Source organism: Diospyros lotus, chromosome 11 (assembly GCF_014633365.1).
Source record: "Diospyros lotus cultivar Yz01 chromosome 11, ASM1463336v1, whole genome shotgun sequence".
NCBI classification, from domain to species: domain Eukaryota; kingdom Viridiplantae; phylum Streptophyta; class Magnoliopsida; order Ericales; family Ebenaceae; genus Diospyros; species Diospyros lotus.
Genome location: NC_068348.1, coordinates 19,278,973 through 19,301,135, shown reverse-complemented (window position 1 = coordinate 19,301,135; position 22,163 = coordinate 19,278,973). Strand labels below are relative to the sequence as shown.

The window sequence follows — 22,163 nt, the reverse complement described above, 5'->3', positions numbered from 1 at the left end:
AGCTGATCATTTGAGTTAATGAAGGCAATAGCTATATCTCCGAAGAGTACATTTTCTCTAAGAAAGTGATAGCTAATTTCTATGTGTTTTTGGTTCTATCATGAAAGAGTGGATTAGATGCAATGTGTAAGGCTGCTTGGTTATCACATATGAGTTGCATAGGGCTTGTTTGTCACAAGAGGAACCGGACCACTATAGCCATTTTTAATTTTTGCCTTGCTTTTATAGCTGTAATTACTGATATAGTAGTTAGTTTTTGTCATGTGCAAGAGGTTAAGGGTGTAGGCAAGTTTGTTATAATTGTGAAGGGTGTAGGGCCCACCCTGGCGGGAGAATCTTCTCCTTCCAAACGCCTTGTATAAATTCTCTACACCTCGTGGATGGATATCTTATCGAGAATATTACAGAATTCTGATTATCCCTCTTCTTCTTCTCTCTATTCTCCCCCATTCTTCCTCTCTTATCTCTCTCTGTTTTTTGCCCTCTATTCTTGCAAGAACCTTTCTAATTCTCATCGGATTAGAAAGAGGAGAATTGTCAGGCTTAGGTCGTGGCAAATTTGGTATCAGAGCAACGATTCTTGACTGGTGCTTTGTTGGATAGGCGAGATGGCGGAAGGAACCCACATGAAGAACTTTGAGTCATAGTTGCAAGAAGTCAACTTGACTATGATGGATTTCCAGAATTGAGTAGACCAACTGGAGTTTGGAGCCATCGGGAATCACAAGGTGATCGCAGTAATGGATCGTAAGTTGGAGAGTTCCATGGAGGGATTGGAAGCCTCAATCGTGAGGGTGCGAGAGAAATTGGGAGTTCAAATGCAGCAGTTCATGGTGATGTTCACTTGCCGTAACTCGGTAAGAGTATCACCTGACTTACCTCATAGAGAAAGGACAAAACCAATTCTACAAGGGAATAGGATGAATCAGGGAAATGTGACCTCTGAGATTGAGGTAGACCTGAAGGAGGAGTTAGAAAGAATGATGGGTAGGGACAGGGATGAACAACCTAATCCCCATCATCCTTCCTATGCCCCCGGATGGAGCTCCTGGTCTTTGAAGGAGCTCATCCCTAATGGTGGTTGAGGAAGTGTGAGAGGTTATTCAATTGGTACAATATATCGAGAATGCAAAGGGCGAACTGAGCCATTGCATATTTTAATGAAGTAGTGGATGACTGGTTTCAGGGGTGTTTAAGGGTGAGAGGGGAGTATACTTGGGAAGAGTTATTTGAAAAACTTTGTGAGTGTTTTGGGGAGAAAAGTATGGAGGATATTATTGAGGAATTTAACAAAGTCAGACAAATCGGATGTGTGGGAGCCTACCTACGAAGTTTTGAAGAGTTGAGGTCCTATATGATCAACCATAATCCTCACCTCTCGGAAGCTTATTTTGTGTCAAGCTTCATGAGTGGCCTTAGTGAGGAACTTAGGCCAATGGTTAAGATGATGAGGCCATAGACGGTAGAACAGGCTTCTGAGACTGCCTGGTTGCAAGAGATGTTAGTGGAGGCTCTAATGAAAAAGCAAAGGCAACAACCAAAGGGGGGTGGTTATGGGGACATCCAACCCGAACGTCAATGTAAGAGGCGAATTTTGTTGCTGGAAGGGGATAAAGAGGATGAACAAGAGGAAGCGGAGGAAGAGGACTGTGAGGAAGTTGGGGAGGAGGACAATGGTGAAATATCCATTCATGCTTTGAAGGGAGCCAACAATATTAAAATCATTAAGGTAGAGGGACAAGTTAAAAGGCTGCAACCTCATGATCCTAATCGATTGTAGGAGTACCCACAACTTTCTTGATGAAAGCATAACCAAAAGGCTGAAGTGTCAACTCACAAGGACACCACCCTTTAGTGTGACATTAGCCAATGGCAATTGGGTGTTGAGCAAATCAGCCCGCAATGGCTTTTAATGGGAAATCCAGGGGGAGAGGTTTAAAGCAGATTTGAGGCTATTACAGTTGGGGGGTTGTGATGTGGTTCTTGGAGTTGATTGGATGAAGGGAGTAAGCCCTATTAGCTTTGATTTTAACTGAATGGAGGTGTCCTTTGAGAAAGAAGGAAGGAAGATGATGTTATCGGGGGAAAAGAAGTTGGAACCTGTAAGATGATCTTTCGGAAAAGGCTACAAAGGGTATTCAAGGGGAAGTGGAATCAGTTGGCACATCTTTTTTCAATTATGGCAGTGGAGGAGGTACATGGTGATCAGAGAGTGCAAGGGGAGATTTACCTGACAGTCAGCACACCCTAGGGAATGCTGAACTAGGTACACCATTTTGATCTCATTAATAACTTGTTGGTAGAGTATGAGGATCTTTTCATTGAACCCAAATCCCTTCCCCCTACTAGAATGTTTGACCACTCTATTAACTTGAAACCAAATACAGAGCCTGTTAACATTAGAACTTATTGTTACCCTTCAATTCAAAAGAATGAGATTGAGAAAATAGTTAGGGACATGCTCAAACAATCCATCATTAGACCTAGCCAAAGCCTTTTTGCTTCTCTAGTCCTATTTGTAAAAAAAAGGATGGATCATGGGGATTTTGTCTGGACTATTGCCAACTTAATTCCATGATCATCAAAGATAAATTTGCTATACCATTGGTGGAAGATCTTTTGGATGAGCTTCACCATGCCCAATTCTTTTCTAAACTTGACCTACGCTCAGGGTTAACACCAAATTAGGATGAAATCTGAGGATATCCACAAAATGACTTTTAGGACTCACCATGGGCACTTTGAATTTTTGGTGATGCCATTTGGGCTCACCAATGCCCCTGCCATTTTTCAATCTCTCATGAGCATAATTTTTGAACCCCATCTCTGAAAGTTTATACTTGTGTTCTTTGATGATATACTCATCTACAACCCTACTTTTGAATAACACTTAACTCACCTTAGAACCACCCTTGATAATCTCAGATCTCATCAGCTTTTTAAAAAAAAATCTAAGTGTGCATTTGGTTAAGGGCAGGTGGAATATTTGGGACACATCATATCAATGGAGGGGGTGAGTACAGATCTAAGAAAAGTGGAGGCCATGGTGTCCTGGCCAAGGCCTACTTCGGTGAGGGCCTTGAAGGGATTTTTAGGGCTAACCGGATACGACCATTGATTTGTAAAGGACTATGGGGTTCATTAGCAAACCCTTAACCGAGTTGTTGAAGAAAGGAGGATTCAGTTGGGGGCCAGAAGCAAAAGAGGCCTTTGAGAAATTGACGGGGGCTATGAGTAGGGTACCGGTGTTAGGGCTACCTAATTTTAATAAGCCCTTTATTCTGGAGACAAACGCAAGTGGGATAGGAATAAGGGCAGTCTTGGTGCAGGAAGGAAGACCACTGGCATTCTTAAGCCATGCCTTTAGCCCTGAACACTTGGGGCTCAACATATATGAAAAGGAATTTATAGCTGTATGGATGGCTATTGACAAGTGGAGGCATTACTTGGAAGCAGGTAGATTTATAATCAAAATGGACATGAAAGCTCGAAGTTCTATTGTAACAGAAACTTCAAACACAACTGCAAAGGAAGGGGATGGCCAAACTAATGGGTTTTGATTATATGATATAGTATTAAAAGGGGAAAGGAAAATATAACAGCTGATGCATTTTCCAGGTGCTATGAAGAAGGGAGTTACTAAGTCCTTGGTGGTTCCTGAGTGATACCGAGAGGTGGTTGACAGCTATGAGGGGGATGAGAAGGTTAAAAAGAATTATTGGAAAGACTGGCTGTAGGGGCCAACGAGGCTAATGGATATACTTTAGTGGATGGAATGTTGAGGTACCACGGTAAAATAGTGATTGGGAACAATGCAAAACTTAAGAAGAAGATCATGCAAGCTTTACATGAATCTCCCCTGGGGGGGGGGGGGGGGGCATTCAGGAGTACATAACACTTATTTGCGGATTAGGGAGCTATTTCATTGGCCGAGGATGAAGACAAAAGTTAAGGGGTTTGTGCAGGCTTGTGACACCTGCAAGAGGTGTAAATCAGAAACAGTAGCTTATCTAGGGCTACTGCAGCCCCTACCTATTCCAGACCAGGCATGGTCAAGTGTGTCTATGGATTTTGTGGAGGGATTGCCCAAGTCAGAAGGTAAAGATAGTATTTTGGTGGTGGTGGACCCGACTAACCAAGTTTGCCCATTTCATAGAGTTGACTCATACCTACATAACTTAGGAGGTGGCTAGGGCTTTCTTGGATCGGGTGGTAAAACTACATGGGACTCCTAAGTCTATCATTTAGATTGAGATAGGATCTTTACTAGTTTGATGTGGCAGGAGCTTGTGAGGGCTTTGAGAACAAAATTGAGTGTGCCTATAGCTTATCACCCCCACTTTGATGGGTTGATTGAAAGGGTGAACCAGAGCCTAGAAACTTACTTAAGGTGCAATTGCCTCTTACAACTGAAAGAGTGGCACAGGTGGTTGTCTTTGGCCCAGTGGTGGCATAACATTAACCACCATTCTTCACTCAAAATGTCCCCGATTCGAAGCCTTATTCGGGTACAAATCACCTATCTTACCTGCAATAGGGGGAGGATCTAATGTGGCAACAGTAGAAGATTATCCACAATAGAGGAGAAGGGTGACACAACAGTTGAAGCAGGAGTTGACTTCAACCCAAAATTGAATGAAACAGTTTGCTGATAGGCGAAGGAGTGAGAGAGAGTTTGCAGTAGGGGAAGAGGTGTACTTGAGGCTGAGGTACCCTCATCTAAAGTCCATCACTCAAGGGAAGGTGACCAAGCTTAGTCCCAAGTACTATGTCCCAAGTACTATGGGCCATTTCCCATAGAGGCTAAGGCGGGGAAGGTAGTATACTGTTTGTAGCTACAAGCAAGGTCGCCAATTCACCCTGTGTTTCATGTATTCCTCTTAAAGAAGTCAATAGGCACACAGCCAGTGAGTTTTGCATTGCTTATTCTTTCTAAAGAGGTTAGCAAGATGGTGGTACCAGAAGCTATATTGGAGAGAAGGGTGGTGTACAAGCATTGGGCTCCTCTTATTCAGGTCTTGGGTCAAATGGTAGGGGAGCTTAGTTGATAGTAATACTTGGGAGTACCTTCCTGATCTTCTAAAGCAATTTCCAAGGATTGACAGCTTTCTCAACATTTCTAGAGGACAAGAAAGTGGTAAAGGAGGGGGAAAATGTCACGAGAGGAACCAGACCACTATAGCCATTTTTAATTTTTACCTTGCTTTTACTGCTGTAATTACTGATATATTAGTTAGTTTTTGTCATGTGCAAGAGGTTAAGGGTGTAGGCAAGTTTGTTATAACTATGAAGGGTGTAGAGCCCACCCTGGCAAGAGAATCTTCTCCTCCCAAATGCGTAGTATAAATTCTCAATACCTCGTGGATGGATATCTTATCGAGAATATTACAGAATTCTGATTATCCCTCTTCTTCTTCTCTCTGTTCTCCCTCATTCTTTCTCTCTTATCTCTCTTTGTTTTTTGCCCTCTGTTCCTGCGAGTGAGAATTAGAAAGAGGAGAATTGTCAGGCTTAGGCCGTGACATTGTTTCACCAAATTTGAATTCCTTAAGGAGTTGCGTTAGCCATATAAGTTCACTAGTTCCTAAAGCCATAGCTTGATATTTAGCTCTTGCACTTGACCTTGCAACCACACTTCCTTACTTTTCCAAGAGATCAGATTACCACCGGTAAAAATACAATATCCAGAAGTTGAGCACCTATTTGAAGGAGAGTCTTCCTAGTTTGCATCTGTATAGCCAATAATTTGATAATGTCCTCTATTAGTATATATTAAAACCTTTGCTTGGCACTCCCCTTATATATGTCAAGGTTCGGACCACAGAATCCCATTGACTATTACACACTGGATCCGGAAGGTTACCAACACTAACTTCAAAGGAATATTAGGTCTATTTATTGCGAGGTAGTTCAAGTTCCCAACGAGTCTTTAGTGTTAGCTAGGATTGTATAACAACTCCCTTTGTCCTAGTAGAAGTTTGACATTGGGATTTATATGAGTATCGATAGGTTTGGATCCCAACATTCCAATTTCTTCAAGGATCTCTAAAGCATATATCCTATGTGAAATACAAACACCATCCTTTGACTTAGCTACTTTTATTACCCAAAAGTATCTCTATCTACCCAAATCCTTGGTTTGAAAGTGACGAAATAGATGATGTTTTAGTTGATCAATGCTCTCCCGATCATGCCCAATAATGACTGTGTCATCTACATATCCAGTCAAATAGATACAATGATTGGATGAATTATGACAATAGAAAATAGAATGACTGCCTCACTGCAAGTCATGCCAAATTGCTGTAGAACCATGCTAAATCTTCCAACCCAAGAACATGGAGACTGTTGCAAACTGTATAGTGACCTGCATAAATGACACACTAATCTAGACACCCCTTGAGGAACAAACCCAGGGGTTGCTCTATAGACACCTTTTCTTGTAAATCACCATGCAAAGAAGCATTTTTAGAGCCTAGTTGATAAAGACGATAATGCTGAATGGCAACATATGAAGGAAGAACCAGACCACACAAATTTTAGCAATTAGAGAGTATCACTATAATCCATGCCAAAAATTTGAGTGTAACATTTAGCAACTAGATGAGATTTATAATGGTTAACTTGGCCGCCTGCACTCGCCTTAATAATATAAATCCAATGACAACCAACAATAGATTTACTAGGGGGTAAGGGCACAAGATCCCAAGCACCAGTAGAATCCAAAGTAGTCATTTAATCAATCCTTATTGCCACCCTAGATTAGAAAGAGCCTCACTAGTGGTCTTGGGAATAGATGCGGTAGAGAGTATAGATAAATAATGATAACGCAATGTGCCAAATTAGCCTAGGGTTAGATTAGTCCTCCTACTTTCAAAAAAGGGCCAATGAAGCTCCCACTTAAAAAAAGGGTATCATCTTAACCCTTCTTTGTATTTGGCCCTAACAATGTTTAAATGGTTGTTAGGGTTCTTCTCCTGTAGACAGTGGCGGCAATGGTGATGACCCTTCCCCCTTCTCCCCATGCTTTAATGATCTGCTGACAAGTCTGGTCTCCAATTGTTAGTAGCATCAAAGCTCTCTCGATGGCTTTGAAAACGTGGCAGATTTCTTTCAACCTTGAAGCAATGGGTGTCGTCTTCTTCAATGACAATGGGCAGCGTTGTGTGGTGATTGAAATAGTAGCAAAGCGCCTCCCCTCTCCACTAATGGTGGTAGTGGAGGCGTAATGGGGTTCGTCTCACTAGTCTGCGTGAGAGAAACTAGACTAAGATAGTCCATGTGAGAAGGAGATCAAGAGACGCTCCTGTGAGAAGAGTTGATGAAATGGAACAATTAGTCAAAAAAAGAGGTAGAGGTAGACCCAAGAAGACCCTTTAGAGATTTGGTAAAGATATCTGCAAGTTGATCATTGGAGTTAACAAACTCTGTAACAATAACACCTTTAACTAACTTCTCTCTAATAAAGTGACAGTTGATTTCAATGTGCTTGGTCTGTTCATGGAATACTGGATTGGAAGCAATGTGCAAGGCAGCCTAATTATCACAAACAAGCTTCATAGGGGACACTTAGCAAAACTTGAGTTCTTACAGGAGTTGCTTAAGTCAGACGAGCTCACAAGTTGCATTAGCCATAGCCCGATACTCAGCCTTTACACTGGATTTAGTTACTACATTCTGTTTCTTACTTTTCCAAGAAACTAGATTTTCTCCACAAGAACACAATACCCATCGATGGACCTATGATCAGAAGGAGATCCTACCCAATTTGCATTTGCATAAAAACAATATCTGTGTGTCCATTATTCTTATAGAGTAGCCCTTTACTAAGTGCTCCTTTGATGTATTTCAGAATTTGGATAATAGCATCCCAGTGAGAATCACTTAGAGAACTAAGAAACTGATTAATTATACTCGCAACAGAAGCAATGTCGAGGCGAGTGACTGTGGGATAGTTTAACTTGCCTACCAGTCTTCGATATCTTCCAAGATCTGAAAAGAGCTCCCCCTATCTCGGCAAGAGTTTGACATTCGAATCCATTGGAGTGTCAATTGGTTTGCAATCCACCATACTCGTTTCTTCTAAGATATCAAGTGCATATTTCCTCTGAGAGATTGAGATACCATCTTTTGATTGTGCAACTTCAAATATCAGAGTTTGCCCATGTCTTTGGTCTAAAAGTGCTGATATAGATGTTCCTTCAGTTTCTGTATGCCAACTTGATCACTCCCTGTGATAACAATGTGATTCACATAAACAATAAGGTAGATGCATAAAGAAGAGGAGTGTCGATAAAAACCAAATGATTAGCTTCACTCCGAGTGAGGCCAAAGGTTAGACCATCTCTCTCCGTTTCTCCCCCTCATGATAAGTATAGGATCTAAGCTTTGGTTTTAGGAGTTTTTCATAGCAGGTCTTTTTATTTATGTTTTCTTTAACCTTTTATTTGAATGTGTATAACTTGAGTGCTGCTGTAAGTTTTCTTCATGTGAATTGGCAGCCATTGGTTGGTTCAATGTATGGAAACAGCTACTCACATGTGATAGTGAGGCTGCATACCTCTTGATGTCTCCAAATCCTCATTGTAGCAGGAGCCTTGCACCTAGGGTGCCCTTAATTTTGTGATGCCACTATGTTTGCCATATTCTTATATTGTTTGGTTTTACCTGTCATTGATTACTCACTAGTCTAGCGGGGAAGGTTCATGTCAGGAGGATGCAGGAAAATGATATGTCTTGTTTCTTCCATTCTCTAAGTAGTGTTAGCATTTGGTGCAATTGGTTGTCATATGCATGTAGATATATATGTAGAGTATAGTACATATCTTTATATATGCAGTTTTTGGATTGTTAGCTGTCATCCAATTTTTCAATATACAATAAGAGTGTTGGTTATTCCATTCTTGCAGATCTCTCTCTATCAGCTCATGACATTTTCTCTTTTTGGCATTTTATGTTGCTGTAATAACTTATTAGTTAATGGACAATGTTGTGTTTGATTATCATTGCAGATTGCAGAAGATTATTCACACTGCGAGTTCTTAATCCGCCTTCCTGGATACTGTCCAAGTATGTTAGCAAATACTGTTTTTCTTTTTTTTGTTCATTGTTTCTTCATTGATCTGGCAAAGTGAATACTGAATTATCTAATATTTTCCAATTTTGTCCTCAACATTCCAGTGCCTGCTTTTCGTGATGTCATTGATGTTCCTTTGGTTGTGAGAAGGTTACACAAATCTCGGAAGGAGGTTAGGATAAACAAGTCTTTTCATTGGTAGCAGTATGTAGATTTTCCTTTTTTGAACAATTTTTTTTATTTTCCTCTAATATTTGTTATCAGGTGAGAAAGGAGCTTGGGATTGGAGATGATGTCAAGCTTGTCATCTTGAACTTTGGTGGACAGGTGGGTTAGTGGTTATGTGCTTTGATAAGTTGTGCCTTTACAATTGCATTATGTCTTTTGTTTCTTTATTATGCAAATTTGAATTCATGTCCAAGACCTATCATCAGGATCATTACTAGCTGCTGGATGTTGTCAGTTGAGTTGAAATATGTATTTTGGAGTGATTACTAGGTCGTGGCATGAGTTAGATGAGATGGTATATGCTGTGTCATCTCATGGGTATGAAAGTCTTGCATGTCAAGGAGTAGGTTATCTGTTTACTTATTTAGTTGTTGACCAAGTTTGGGAACTTGTCTCTATTGGTCTTAGCTTAATGGACTAGGTTCTTCTATTTTCTTTCGTTTTCCTGTTTTGTCTGTCAGTGGGTGGAAGGGACTTAGTATCAAATAATGGTGCTGACGCTATTCTCCAGTATATGTAGAGAGTTGATATTGTAGTTAGAGAATTTTGGTTCACATTGTTAAGAAGATTACTTTGCCTGGCACATCATTATGGTATTTCAGCCCTTTTCTACTCATGCAGGACATGTGGATAGCAACATTACTATGAATTCTGTACCCTCTCTGTTTCAATGAGGAGAATGACCACTTATAATATTTGGCTCGTCTTCAACATTATGTTATATTTTTGAAACTCCACAGCAGAAATTTTCTTCATTTGGAAACATTATGTTATATTATTGGAACTCTACAGCAGAAATTTTCTTCATTTGGAAACATTATGTTATATTATTGGAACTCCACAGCAGAAATTTTCTTCATTTGGATTTCATTATAGTGATATAGATTGCAAACAGAATAGCATAATCATATAAAACATCCATTCGTCTCAAGGTTGACTGAATCTGAGAAATGAGTACTGGTAAAGGAGTTATATCTACAGATATCTGAACCAGTTAATCACAGGGAATTGCAAATTGGTACTCACATTTTGGAACACGGTACACTTCTGCAAAATAGTTAATTTAGTAATTGTAGTGATTTATGGTTTAGGTTTTACTATCCCACTGTTATATCTTATTTATTCTTCTTCTGGTTAGTTAGAAGGGAAGAAAATCAAATACAATAAACTGAAAATCTATGGGCAGTAGAAATTTGTCTGGACAGTTGAAAAAAATTGATCCTATGTTATGAGAAATATGTTTTCGTTTATCAATTTGAAGTAAGTTATAGACTACAAGTATTATTTTATTTAATATCTAATTTCTAAAAAAAAAAGTTTTAAATGTATTTTGGATATTAATAGCAAAGTGTAGAAGTTTACACCTAGATACTAGCAAAACAATGATCTACTGTGTTCTTTTTCCCCTTCCACATCCTAGAATGATCCACGTTCTAGGAAAAAATATGTCCTTTCATTGGAGTAGTTCTTTGGATGATTCAAGGGTTACTAGGGAACCTTTTTGAATAATTTTAATCATCATTTTGGATTTTAGTAATTGACTTATACTGGTATCTGCCCTGTTGCAGCCTGCAGGTTGGAAGTTAAAAGAGGAGTACCTGCCTTCTGGCTGGCTTTGCCTGGTACATCTTTTGACCATGTTCTGGACTCAGGCTATCATGTGCATAAGCGGTTGAAGAAATGATGGATGTCCAGTTAAAATTGCTGTTTTAAGTTATTTTTAATGTTGTTGTTTTCTTCATTCAGGTTTGTGGTGGTTCTGATAACCAGGAACTGCCTCCCAATTTTCTAAAGCTTGCTAAAGATGCATACACTCCTGATCTTATTGCAGCATCTGACTGTATGCTTGGTCAGTAGAAGTTTCCAGAAATCTGAAATGGTTGAATGAAAAGAAGCATTCAGCATTGTTTATTGCCTTGATTGTTGCAGGGAAAATTGGATATGGCACCGTTAGTGAAGCCCTGTCATTCAAGTTGCCTTTTGTCTTTGTACGGAGAGATTATTTCAATGAAGAACCATTTTTAAGAAATATGCTGGAGGTAACTGATTGCTGCCCTCCCTGATCCCAGTTTTCTGTTCATTCCTTAACCTGGTTGATAAGCATTTGGTAGTTGTTTTGAAATATAAATATTTGAACAGTATTATCAAAGTGGTGTTGAGATGATTAGGAGAGATCTACTAACTGGCCACTGGGAACCATACCTTGAGCGTGCACTTACTTTGAAACCGTGCTATGAGGGAGGCATTAATGGTGGTGAGGTATGCTATTCCTTCTTGAGAATGCTGTTAAACACCTTGCTCTTGCGTCTCATAGTTTACATTCTAATGAAGGAACCAAAAAATAAAAATAAAAATTAGGAAGGTGGAATAGATTCTGCTAATTTCTTATTTTGTCTTGCTTCTTAGTTGCTATCAGTTTTTTTTGCGACCAGTGTGATGAATGGAAAATTTGACCAAGATCTAAATAATTTTGCTTTCTCTGCAGTTATTAATCTTGAAGAGATTAACAAACTGGAAATTATTGTTCTGCACACAGAAAGAAATATAGAATATTTGGAAGAGAACCAGCTGAACACACTTAAAGCTGCAAAGAATGTAGCTACCCCATCACATCCCTTGAATGAAACTATTATAGTTTGAATATACCAAAGAAAATGGGTAAGAACGGCCAAATAGATGTTGAATATTATGGAACATAGTGATTTATGTATATGCATTTAGATATTGTTAGAAGGATATAGCTTTGGAGGTAATTTGGTGTCTTGGAAAAGAATAAAAACAAAATATTGTGGCTAGATTTAGTGCAGAAGCAGAGTATCGGGCCATGGCTTTAGCCATATGTGACTTGGTTTGGCTCAAGCAACTTCTTAAGGAATTGAAATTTGGAGATTCAAGGCTTATGCAGCTTATTTGTGATAATCTGGCAACCTCTCATATTGTTGAAATATTCAAGATAAACCGAAGCTAACAACCAGCCGAGATCAAGATCAAGATAATCCTAAGTGATAGATTGTTTAGATTTGTTTAGATTATTTCAGTTTTACCTTTATATTTATCTTTGTGTTTTTATCTTCTTGTTGTATTTAAATTAATGTAATCTAGTCCTAGATAATAGGAATGTAATCTAGTCTTAAAATATAGGAGAATTCTTAGAAACCTCTTGTGTATAAATTTTATCATTGACATCAATAAAAATATAAGGAATACCGGTTCCTTTTCTCAACATGGTATCAGAGCTTGCAAATCCAAGCCTGTTTTTCTAAGAAATCGGTGCCTTCATTGCACGATTTTGTTTTTTCAGTGCCTTCATCGCATTGTGCCCTAATAGCACCCGGTTTTTTTTTTCTGCCGTTCCACACACTTGTTTTCATCCTTTTGTTCTTCCTTCAACATCAGCGAATCCATGTCAGAAACATCAGCAAACCCATCATCTTCACCTACTATCTCACTGGAGAAAATACTGCAGTAGACCAACCTTCTCCTCTCACGGGCGAACTACCAAGTATTCATCAATCCTATCGGCTAGATGGTAGGAATTTTCTTCAATGGTCGTAGCTAATCAAAACCCTTCTTAAAGGCCAAGGAAAGAGTACCCACCTCACTGGGAATCCTCCACCAGAAACTGATCTAGGCTTCAGCGCATGGGATGTGGAAGACTCCCGCATCATGTCGTGGCTATGGAGCACCATACAACCGGACATCAGCAGGAACTTTATGTTCCTTAGTGCTGCCCGAGCAGTTTGGGAGACCGTTTATCAGACTTACTCAAAGGCCAAGGATGCATCTGTGATCTTTGATGTCAAAACAAAGATCAATGGTTTAAAGCAAGGTCAGCTAACAATCACCGAGTATTATAATCTGATGCTAGGCCTATGGTTAGAGCTTGATCAATACCAAGCTATAAAGATGGTGTGCCAAGCGGATACTACTACTCTCAATCAAATTCTTGAAAGAGACCGGATAGTAGAGTTCCTAGCTGGCTTAAATCCCGAGTTTGATCAGGTAAGGGTTCAAATTCTTGGTAAGGATAAATTACCTAGCCTAAATGAGGTGTTTGCTATTGTTAGAAGTGAATAAAATAGGAGAGGAGCCATGCTTGGTGGATCCAATATGGAAGGATCAGCACTCCTCTCCAACAACAGATCATGGAAGCAGTCAACCAATCGAAATAAATCCGGACGAGAGGGGCAGTGGTGTACCTTCTGTAATAAGTCGAGGCATACTAAGGAGACTTGCTTCAAGTTGCATGGAAAGGAAGCAGTCCTCAATAAACTTGGTGGATTCAAGAATATAAGGACTCAAGGTCCTTCGCAAAACTACCCTCAAAGCTATCTTTCAAACAAAGAACAAGAGGGAGAAGCAGAAAAAGAAGAAAGGCTGAGTGTTGGAACTGGTATGGACTTCAGTCAGCTCAATAAAGAAGAAGTTTATAAGCTGAAGGAATTTCTAAAAACCATTCAAGATGGAGGGGGATCCTGCTCTATGGCTCAACAAGGTAAACAAATTAGTTTTTCTTTAGCCTCCAAAACTAGTAGGAATAACACTTGGATCTTAGATTCAGGAGCTACTAACCATATGACACCAAATTTCCAGTTTTTTGATACTTATGAGCCTTTTACATCATCCAAACAGATCACTATTGCCGATGGAACCACAATTCCCATTAAAGGAAAAGGAAAAGTTATATGTGGTCCAAATTTGTCAATCAACCCAGTCCTTTATGTACCAGATTTAACTCTTAGCCTTATTTCTATAAAACAACTCACTCAAGACCTCAATTGCAATGCTGTTTTCTCTCCATATGTGTGTAAATTTCAGGACATGGACACGGGGAGGACGATTGGTGTGGCTAAAGAGCAACATGGGTTGTATATCTTACAAGGGGGGAGCACTAAGCCTAAAGATTAGCTGCAGGCAGCCTACTCAACCCAGAAAACAACCTCTAACCGAGCTGCCATTTGGCTTCATCATCTTCGACTAGGTCATCCTCCTTTTAGTTTAATGAAGGAAATGTTTCCTACTTTGTTTAAAACTCTTAGTCCTAGCAATTTTCAGTGTGATGTGTGTGTTATGGCCAAACATCATATAACCTCTTATTCAATTAGCAATAAACTATCATCTAGACCTTTTGATTTGATTCATTCGGATGTTTGGGGTCCTTCAAGAATTTTAAATCAGTCAGGGGCCAAGTGGTTCATCTCATTCATAGATGATTGTATTAGGATGTGTTGGGTTTTCCTTTTAAAAGATAAAGCTAGTATTGGGACTGTTCTCCCTTACTTTTGCAAAATGGTTCACACACAATTTGGAACTAAAATTAAAAAATTTAGGACAGATAATGCAAGGGATTATTTCAATGCTCATTTATATCTCTTCTTCCAAAATGAAGGAATTGTCCATGAATCTTCATGCATCAACACTCCACAACAAAATGGAGTGGCCGAGAGGAAGATGAGGCATCTTTTGACTGTCACTCGAGCCCTTCTTCATCATCATAATACTCCTAAATATCTATGGGGGGAGGCAGTCTTGACAGCCACTTATGTCATTAATAGAGTCCCATCCAAGATCCTTGACAATCAAAGTCCTTTCCAAAGTCTGACAGATTTTTTCCAAGACCTGAAACTGCACTCTCCATTGCCTCTTAAAGTTTTTGGATGTGTATGTTTTGTTCACATACCTAAAGTCCTTAGAGACAAGTTTGATCCTAGAGCAAAAAGATGTGTCTTCATAGGGTATTCTCCAACCCAAAAAGGATACAAGTGTTATGATCCTATTTCCTGGAAAGTCTATATTTCGAAGGATGTCACCTTCATTGAGTCCCAATCCTTTTTTGATTCTCAGCCTAAGGGGGAGCATACTCAACCAGAAAATATGGATAATTTCTTTCCAAATTTTCTTCCAGAATTCCCTACTTCCACAAATGATTCTGTCCATCATTTCCCTAAGATTTTTCCACCAAATAACACTGATTCAAACCAGCAGCTGACAACCAACAGATACAAAGGCTCACCCTATGTGTATAAGAGAAGACAACCTAATGATGATCTTCAGTCCACACCGGTTGCAGCCCCTAATCCAAGACTAGAAGAGCACACATCTGACGAACAAAACATCAGCCAAACAGACTCAGAATTCCCTGATCTGGACCTGCCTATTGCCCTCCGAAAAGGGGTCCGAACATGCACCAAACATCCTGTTGCAAATTTTTTATCCTACCATCGCCTTTCTCCTACCTATAGAAGCTTCCTAACAACCCTAGATGCTAGTGTTATTCCAAAATCAGTGGAAGAGACACTAAAGGATCCAAATTGGAAAGAAGCCATGTTAGAAGAGATGAGGGCCTTGAAAAAGAATCAAACTTGGGAGGAGGTGACTCAACCCAAGGGAATTAAACCAGTGGGCTGCAAATGGGTCTTTAATTTGAAATACAAAGCTGATGGTACTCTTGAGTGATACAAGGCAAGGCTAGTAGCCAAGGGTTATACACAATCCTATGGGATTGATTATCTTGAGACTTTTCCCCCAGTAGCAAAAATGACAACAGTACGAGTCCTCATATCATTAGCAGCAAATTTGGGGTGGAAACTACAACAACTAGATGTTAAAAATGCATTCTTGCATGGGGATTTAGAGGAAGAAGTATTTATGGAATTACCCCTTGGATTTTCTCATAACAAAGAAGGGCAAGTGTGTAGATTGAAGAAAGCATTATATGGACTTAAACAGTCTCCACGAGCATGGTTTGGGCGATTTTCTACAGCAATGCATAAAATGGCATACCGGCAAAGCCGAGGGGACCACACCCTCTTCCTAAAACACACGAAAGATAAGGTAACTGCTCTATTAGTTTATGTTGATGATATTGTTGTGACAGGAAATGATGAAGCTGAGCAAGAAGACCTAAAGAAAAATCTAGCTAAGGAATTTGAGATTAAAGATCTTGGAAGGCTAAAGTATTTCTTAGGCATTGAGGTGGCCTATTCTCAAAAAGGGATCTACCTATCTCAGCGTAAATACACTCTTGACTTATTGACTGAGACTGGATTGCTAGGAGGAAAGGGAGCTCAGATTCCAGTAGATCCAAACATCAAGCTACAAGAAAATTACTCGGGAGAAGCAATAGATAAAGGGCAATTCCAAAGGTTGGTAGGAAAACTGATATATCTCTGACATACTAGGCCGGACATAGCATTTGGAGTAAGTCTAGTAAGTCAATTCATGCACAACCCCAATGAGGAACACATGAACGCAGTAAGGAAAATTCTTCATTATTTGAAAGCTACACCAGGCAAAGGCATTCTCTTTACACCAGGAGCTGGTCTAAAAATTCAAGGGTACACGGATGCAGATTATGGAGGTTCTTTGGTTGATAGACATTCTACAACTGGGTACTGCATGTTCCTAGGAGGAAATTTGGTGTCTTGGAGGAGTAAGAAACAAGGAGTAGTAGCACGGTCAAGTGCTGAGGCAGAATTCAGAGCTATGGCTCTTGGTGTATGTGAACTCTTGTGGCTGAAGATTATCCTAGAAGATTTAAAGATTCAAATACCATATCCGCTTGAGCTGCTATCCGACAACCAATCAGCAATCAATATTGCTCATAATCCGGTGCAACACGACCGAACTAAGCACATTGAGATTGACAAGCATTTCATTAAAGAAAAACTAGAATCCGGGCTGCTACAAATCTCCTATGTGTTTCAACTAATCAACAGGTGGCAGATCTTCTCACTAAAGGATTGCCTATTAGGAAATTTGAGGAACTAGTAAGCAAGCTGGGAATGGAAGACATCCACTCACCAGATTGAGGGGAAGTGTTGAAATATTCAAGATAAACCGAAGCTAACAACCAGTCGAGATCAAGATCAAGATAATCCTAAGTGATAGATTGTTTGATGATTGTTTAGATTTGTTTAGATTATTTCAGTTTTATCTTTATATTTATCTTTGTGTTTTTATCTTCTTGTTGTATTTAAATTAATGTAATCTAGTCCTAGATAATAGGAATGTAATCTAGTCCTAAAATATAGGAGAATTCTTAGGAACCTCTTATGTATAAATTTTATCATTGACATCAATAAAAATATAAGGAATACCGGTTCCTTTTCTCAACACATATTTTGCCTCCAATCTAGTTTTTCATGAGTGGATTAAACACAAAGACTGTAGACAAAAGTTGATTTTTGAAGAGATTAGTACCTCATTTATTGGCTCTAATGACTAGTTAGCTGATCTTACAAAGAAATTACGGGGTCCATAGCTTGATTACATTTGTGCCAAGCTAGGCATACAGGTATGCATGTGCCTTCTTGAGGGGGGTGTGATAAGGTTATAGCTTTGTAGTGTTGTACCTAGTGTGATGTTTCTCTTAGTTGCACCTTCTAGATAAGTAACTATGAATAAAATAATCATCTTTTTTCTTTCTCCCAAAACAATTATAATTATGTGTTTACCTTGTAAGGATTGAGTCGAAACTTAATTTAGATATATAACTTGAAACATTAAGGAGCTTTCTTTTATGATTGAAAAATCTTATGGTAACTCATATAAGTTCTGTGTTTTATTATTATCTGTCATACATGCTTGTGTGACTTTTATTTGCATCAAGTTAGTCAAAGTTGCTATTAAATTATTTATTGCGAGCTAATCTAAAAGCTTAACCTAATAGAGTGGGGTAACTCTATTTTTTACATTAATATTTATACTCTTGGCATGTATCCTCTCATGTAACCAACCTTTCCTTCATAACTGAGCCCAATGCAATTTAAATATTGCATTAATGATGGGGCTTGAACAGAAGACGTGCGTGTAGGTGATTTTCTACTGCTCTTGATAGTTATATTGTTTAGGTTCCTTCTTTATGGATCTAGAAATAACTTAAGTGTTACTGTGTACATAATGCTGAATACATCAGGGAACAACTAGCTGAGGTTTTCTCTTCTTTCACCCTTCCCTCCCTTGATGAGGGTAATCGACTATACGGTCATCTGAGAGTAAACAAAAAGTTTGAAAGGTCAACTATTGGTGGTTACAGTTGGCTGTTGTTAAACTATTGGTAACAAAATATAACTAGGTTGACTGTGCAAGGAAGAGTCAATTATTGGGACCAACTGTAGGATTCAGCAAGCTGAAATCAAGGAAAGTAAGGAAGGGATGATGAATTAAGATTGAGAAAAAATTCAAGACATACTAAGGGCTTGTTTAGGATTGAGTTACAAAAAATGAGTTGAATTCAGGTGAGGTGATGGAGTTGAAGTGGATTGGATTACATAAAACTGTTCAGTGTTTTATCAAGTTGAGTTTTGTTTTAGTTATTCATAAAATATTATTATAATATAATATAATACAATATATTGATATAATAATATAATACAATGTTATAATATAATAATATAATATACTATTAATATATTTTATTGTTACATAATATAATATTATAGTATAATATAATATTATAGTATAATATAATATTATAGTATAATATAATATTTAATAATATTAATATAATATAACATAAGATTATATTCATATAATATCATAAAATTATATTATAACAAATTGATATATATTTTATTTTATTATATAAGATACTATATTTTATGTTATTGTTATGTCATTTGTATTAGATTAGAAGTTTGTGTAAACAGATAGTTTTTTGTATGTTGGCGTTTGTATATTTCTCTTTGAGTTCTAGGGTTAGAATAATTATACTTCTAGAAGGCATGTTTCTAGAAGGGTGTCTGACCGATTTAGTTAGTTGGTTAGTCTCGGTCAGTTGGTTAGTTAATGTAACTCATGACCCTATAGTTTATAAATAGGGATCGTGGGGCAAGGCAGGGGTGCGCGCTTCATTCCGAGAAGGGTTGTTTCTTCTGTTTCTATCTTATGGGTTGGGAGTGAGAGAGAGATCGAGAGGAAGACTGGGAATAAGTCTTGTAATCTCGGGAATCATGGTAGCTTTATATAGGCTAGGTGGATTCAGGAACTCTTTGTAATCATCCTAAGTGTGTTTTCAAAATAGTGGATTGGAAGGAGGCACTTCAGTCTGGACGTAGGTCTCATTTTTGAGATCGAATCAGGATAAATTTTGTGTTCTTTAGTGTTTTTATTATCTTTGTTATTTTTGCCTATATTGTTTGTATTCTTGGGGTTTGGTGAGTGATTTTAGTGAGTAATTGGGTTGAGAGAATCAATGGGAGTGCTGTGACAGCTATTAATATATTTTATTGTTAAATAATATGAAATTATAATATTGTAATATTAGCAAAAGATATTGTAATATTATTAATATTAAATATTAATATATTATATTATATTACTATAATATAAGATTAATATAATATAATATTATAATATATAACAATATTATTAATAAAATATTATTGTTAAAATTATAATAGTGATAATATTATGAAATTAGAAGGGTTCAACTCAACTAAACCCATCTCAATGTCATCAAAATCAAGAGGTTGAGCTTAAGGCCTTAAACTCACTTCAACTGAAAGGAGTTGAAGAAGTTGGAATGTAATCAACCACCTTGTATATTGAGTTTGACCATGAATTCACCTCAACTTGGCTCTGGACTCAAACACAAATAAGGCATAGATGGAGTCCTAGATTCCCAACTTAGGGTTACTTATAATTCGCTAAATGTTTACTCTTAACCTAAGAAGGCTACGTTGTGTCTCAGGTCAATCTAGCGGGCATGGGTGTTCGCAACTATGCTATATGTTATTAGGGGTATGGCTAGGTTTGGGGTGGGGTGCCACATGTGCAAATAACGAAGATGAACATGCTAAGATTGATGCATGATTATACAAGAAAAATTAGAAATGAGGTTATTTGTAGCGAAGTTGGAGTGGTCCCAATGAAGATTAGATGCATAAATGATAAAACCCTATTAAGATAGTTTGATCATGTGAGAAGAAGGCTAAAAGAGATTCATGTGAGGAGAGTGAATGAGATGGAACAATTATTTAATAAAAGAGGTAAGAGGAACACCAAGAAAAACTTGGTGGAGGTTTTTTGGTAAAATATGAGTTATAAGGGCCTTATAGAAGATAAGGCCATAGATAGAAATGGTTAGTGAGCTAGAATTAATGTGGTTGGCCCCACATGGTGGGATTAAGGTTCGCTATGTTGTTTCGAGTTGGGGGTGGGGGCATTCCCTCGGTCTATTTGGTAGTGTAGCATAAAGAGGTGAAAAACTAGTTCAATAACAAGAGCCTTTTAAATAATGGCATGGCTTATATCCCATGTTTGGGGTTGTTTATACTTTATTGGCTTCCTCAGTGCCAAATGTAATGATTTCCTTGCGAAACCAACAGAAAACATGTCCCCTTGCCATCATGAGTATGCTTGCCAGGCCAACATTCAGATCAGATCACAACAATGGTAAATATTGGCACCCAACATGCAATAAATGATCACTGCTGCAAATGTTCCTCAGCAGCCGCAGTACAACACAATATCTTGAATTCAGCTGAATATGATGTATAAAAGTTGTCAATTGGAATTTTCTTTATTGGTGTTTATTTCAGAGTTGGAAGGTATATATTGAACTCTAGGTTAATTTATGTAGTGCATGGCTAGAGTTTATGTTTCATAATCTTTCCATGCGTATGCTCATCAGATTTTCAGGTCATAATCAAGTAACCATACCTAACTTTTCTAATGTGCAATGTCTATATCAGGTTGCAGCTCGAATTTTACAGGATACAGCTGTTGGAAAGAACTATGCTTCAGATAAGGTGAAATTATGTATTTGTCATTTTTTTGTTTTCTTGTATCTTTTTTTTTTCTTAGTAAAAACAGGCGTCTGATGCATTGAATGTGGACCTCATTAAATCATTCTAATAGTTATGTTGCAAGTAATTGGTTGTTCATGCATGTTGTAATTTAAATTTGGATGGGTTACAAGGAATGCAACTTATGAAAAACACACATTAATCCACTCTAATACCAAGTAAAAAAAAAACAGAGAATTATGTTGAGAGTAAAATAATTATATAAAAGATAAAAGTTAATCCTCTATCTAACAACTTAAGCTTTTAGATTAGATGGTGGTTAACAATTCAACATGATATCAGAGCAGGCAAAAGTCTTAAGTTCAACCTCACCGCCAACCTAATATTTAAAATTGTTGCACGTGGTTGGACTAGTTAGCCGTGGAGCCTAGCCACACGTGAGGGGGCTTGTTAAGAGTAAAATAATAGTATAAAAGATAAGTTAACTCTCTATCTAACAACTTAAACTTTTAGATTAGATGGTAGTTAACAATTTAAAAAATTAAAAAAGGGGAGGGGGGGGGGGGGGGGGGGGGGGAGGAACTGGAGAAAGGCTGTAGGCTGAAGCATATTTTTGCTTCTAATCTACTTTCTATTTATTTACATTAGTTGGAGAAAGGATAACACAACTGTACAGCTAGAATACTCCATCAATGATCCTAATAATCAGCTATCAATCAATCATCCCAAATTATAGATGTCAATAGATTCCAAACCACAAGTGGAAAATGAACTTGTGACTTTGAACCACAAATATGGGAATTATCTTTCATACTAACTGTCTGTACAGACTGCTTTTGGGTAAAAAAAAAACAAAGAAAACTCCAGTTCTTTCCCTTTGATTGGTATTGTTGCCTCTCTTGCCTTCAATTGCAGTTGAGTGGAGCAAGGAGATTGCGGGATGCCATAGTTCTCGGTTATCAATTACAGAGAGTCCCAGGACGAGATCTTTGCATTCCAGATTGGTATGCAAATGCAGAAAATGAACTTGGACTTCGTACTGGATCCCCTACTGCTGCAATCACTGACAACAGCTTCCATATGGAGTCGTGAGTTACTTTTTCTCCCTG

At 38.2% G+C, this 22,163-nt stretch overlaps 1 protein-coding gene across 3 annotated transcripts in view; it reads left to right on the top strand.

Annotated features, from left to right (window-relative positions):
* Positions 1-22,163, top strand: part of LOC127812949 (L-arabinokinase-like) — a 69,644-nt gene that overhangs the window by 4,621 nt on the left and 42,860 nt on the right. For 2 of the 3 annotated variants that reach the window (XM_052353564.1, XM_052353566.1), the window contains 9 exons: positions 9,012-9,069; positions 9,181-9,248; positions 9,341-9,403; positions 10,873-10,926; positions 11,051-11,153; positions 11,234-11,343; positions 11,444-11,563; positions 21,001-21,057; positions 21,970-22,142. In XM_052353564.1, coding sequence (XP_052209524.1) covers positions 9,012-9,069; positions 9,181-9,248; positions 9,341-9,403; positions 10,873-10,926; positions 11,051-11,153; positions 11,234-11,343; positions 11,444-11,563; positions 21,001-21,057; positions 21,970-22,142 — 806 coding nt within the window. The remainder of the gene's footprint in view (positions 1-9,011; positions 9,070-9,180; positions 9,249-9,340; positions 9,404-10,872; positions 10,927-11,050; positions 11,154-11,233; positions 11,344-11,443; positions 11,564-21,000; positions 21,058-21,969; positions 22,143-22,163) is intronic. The other variant, XM_052353565.1, reaches the window with a different exon arrangement.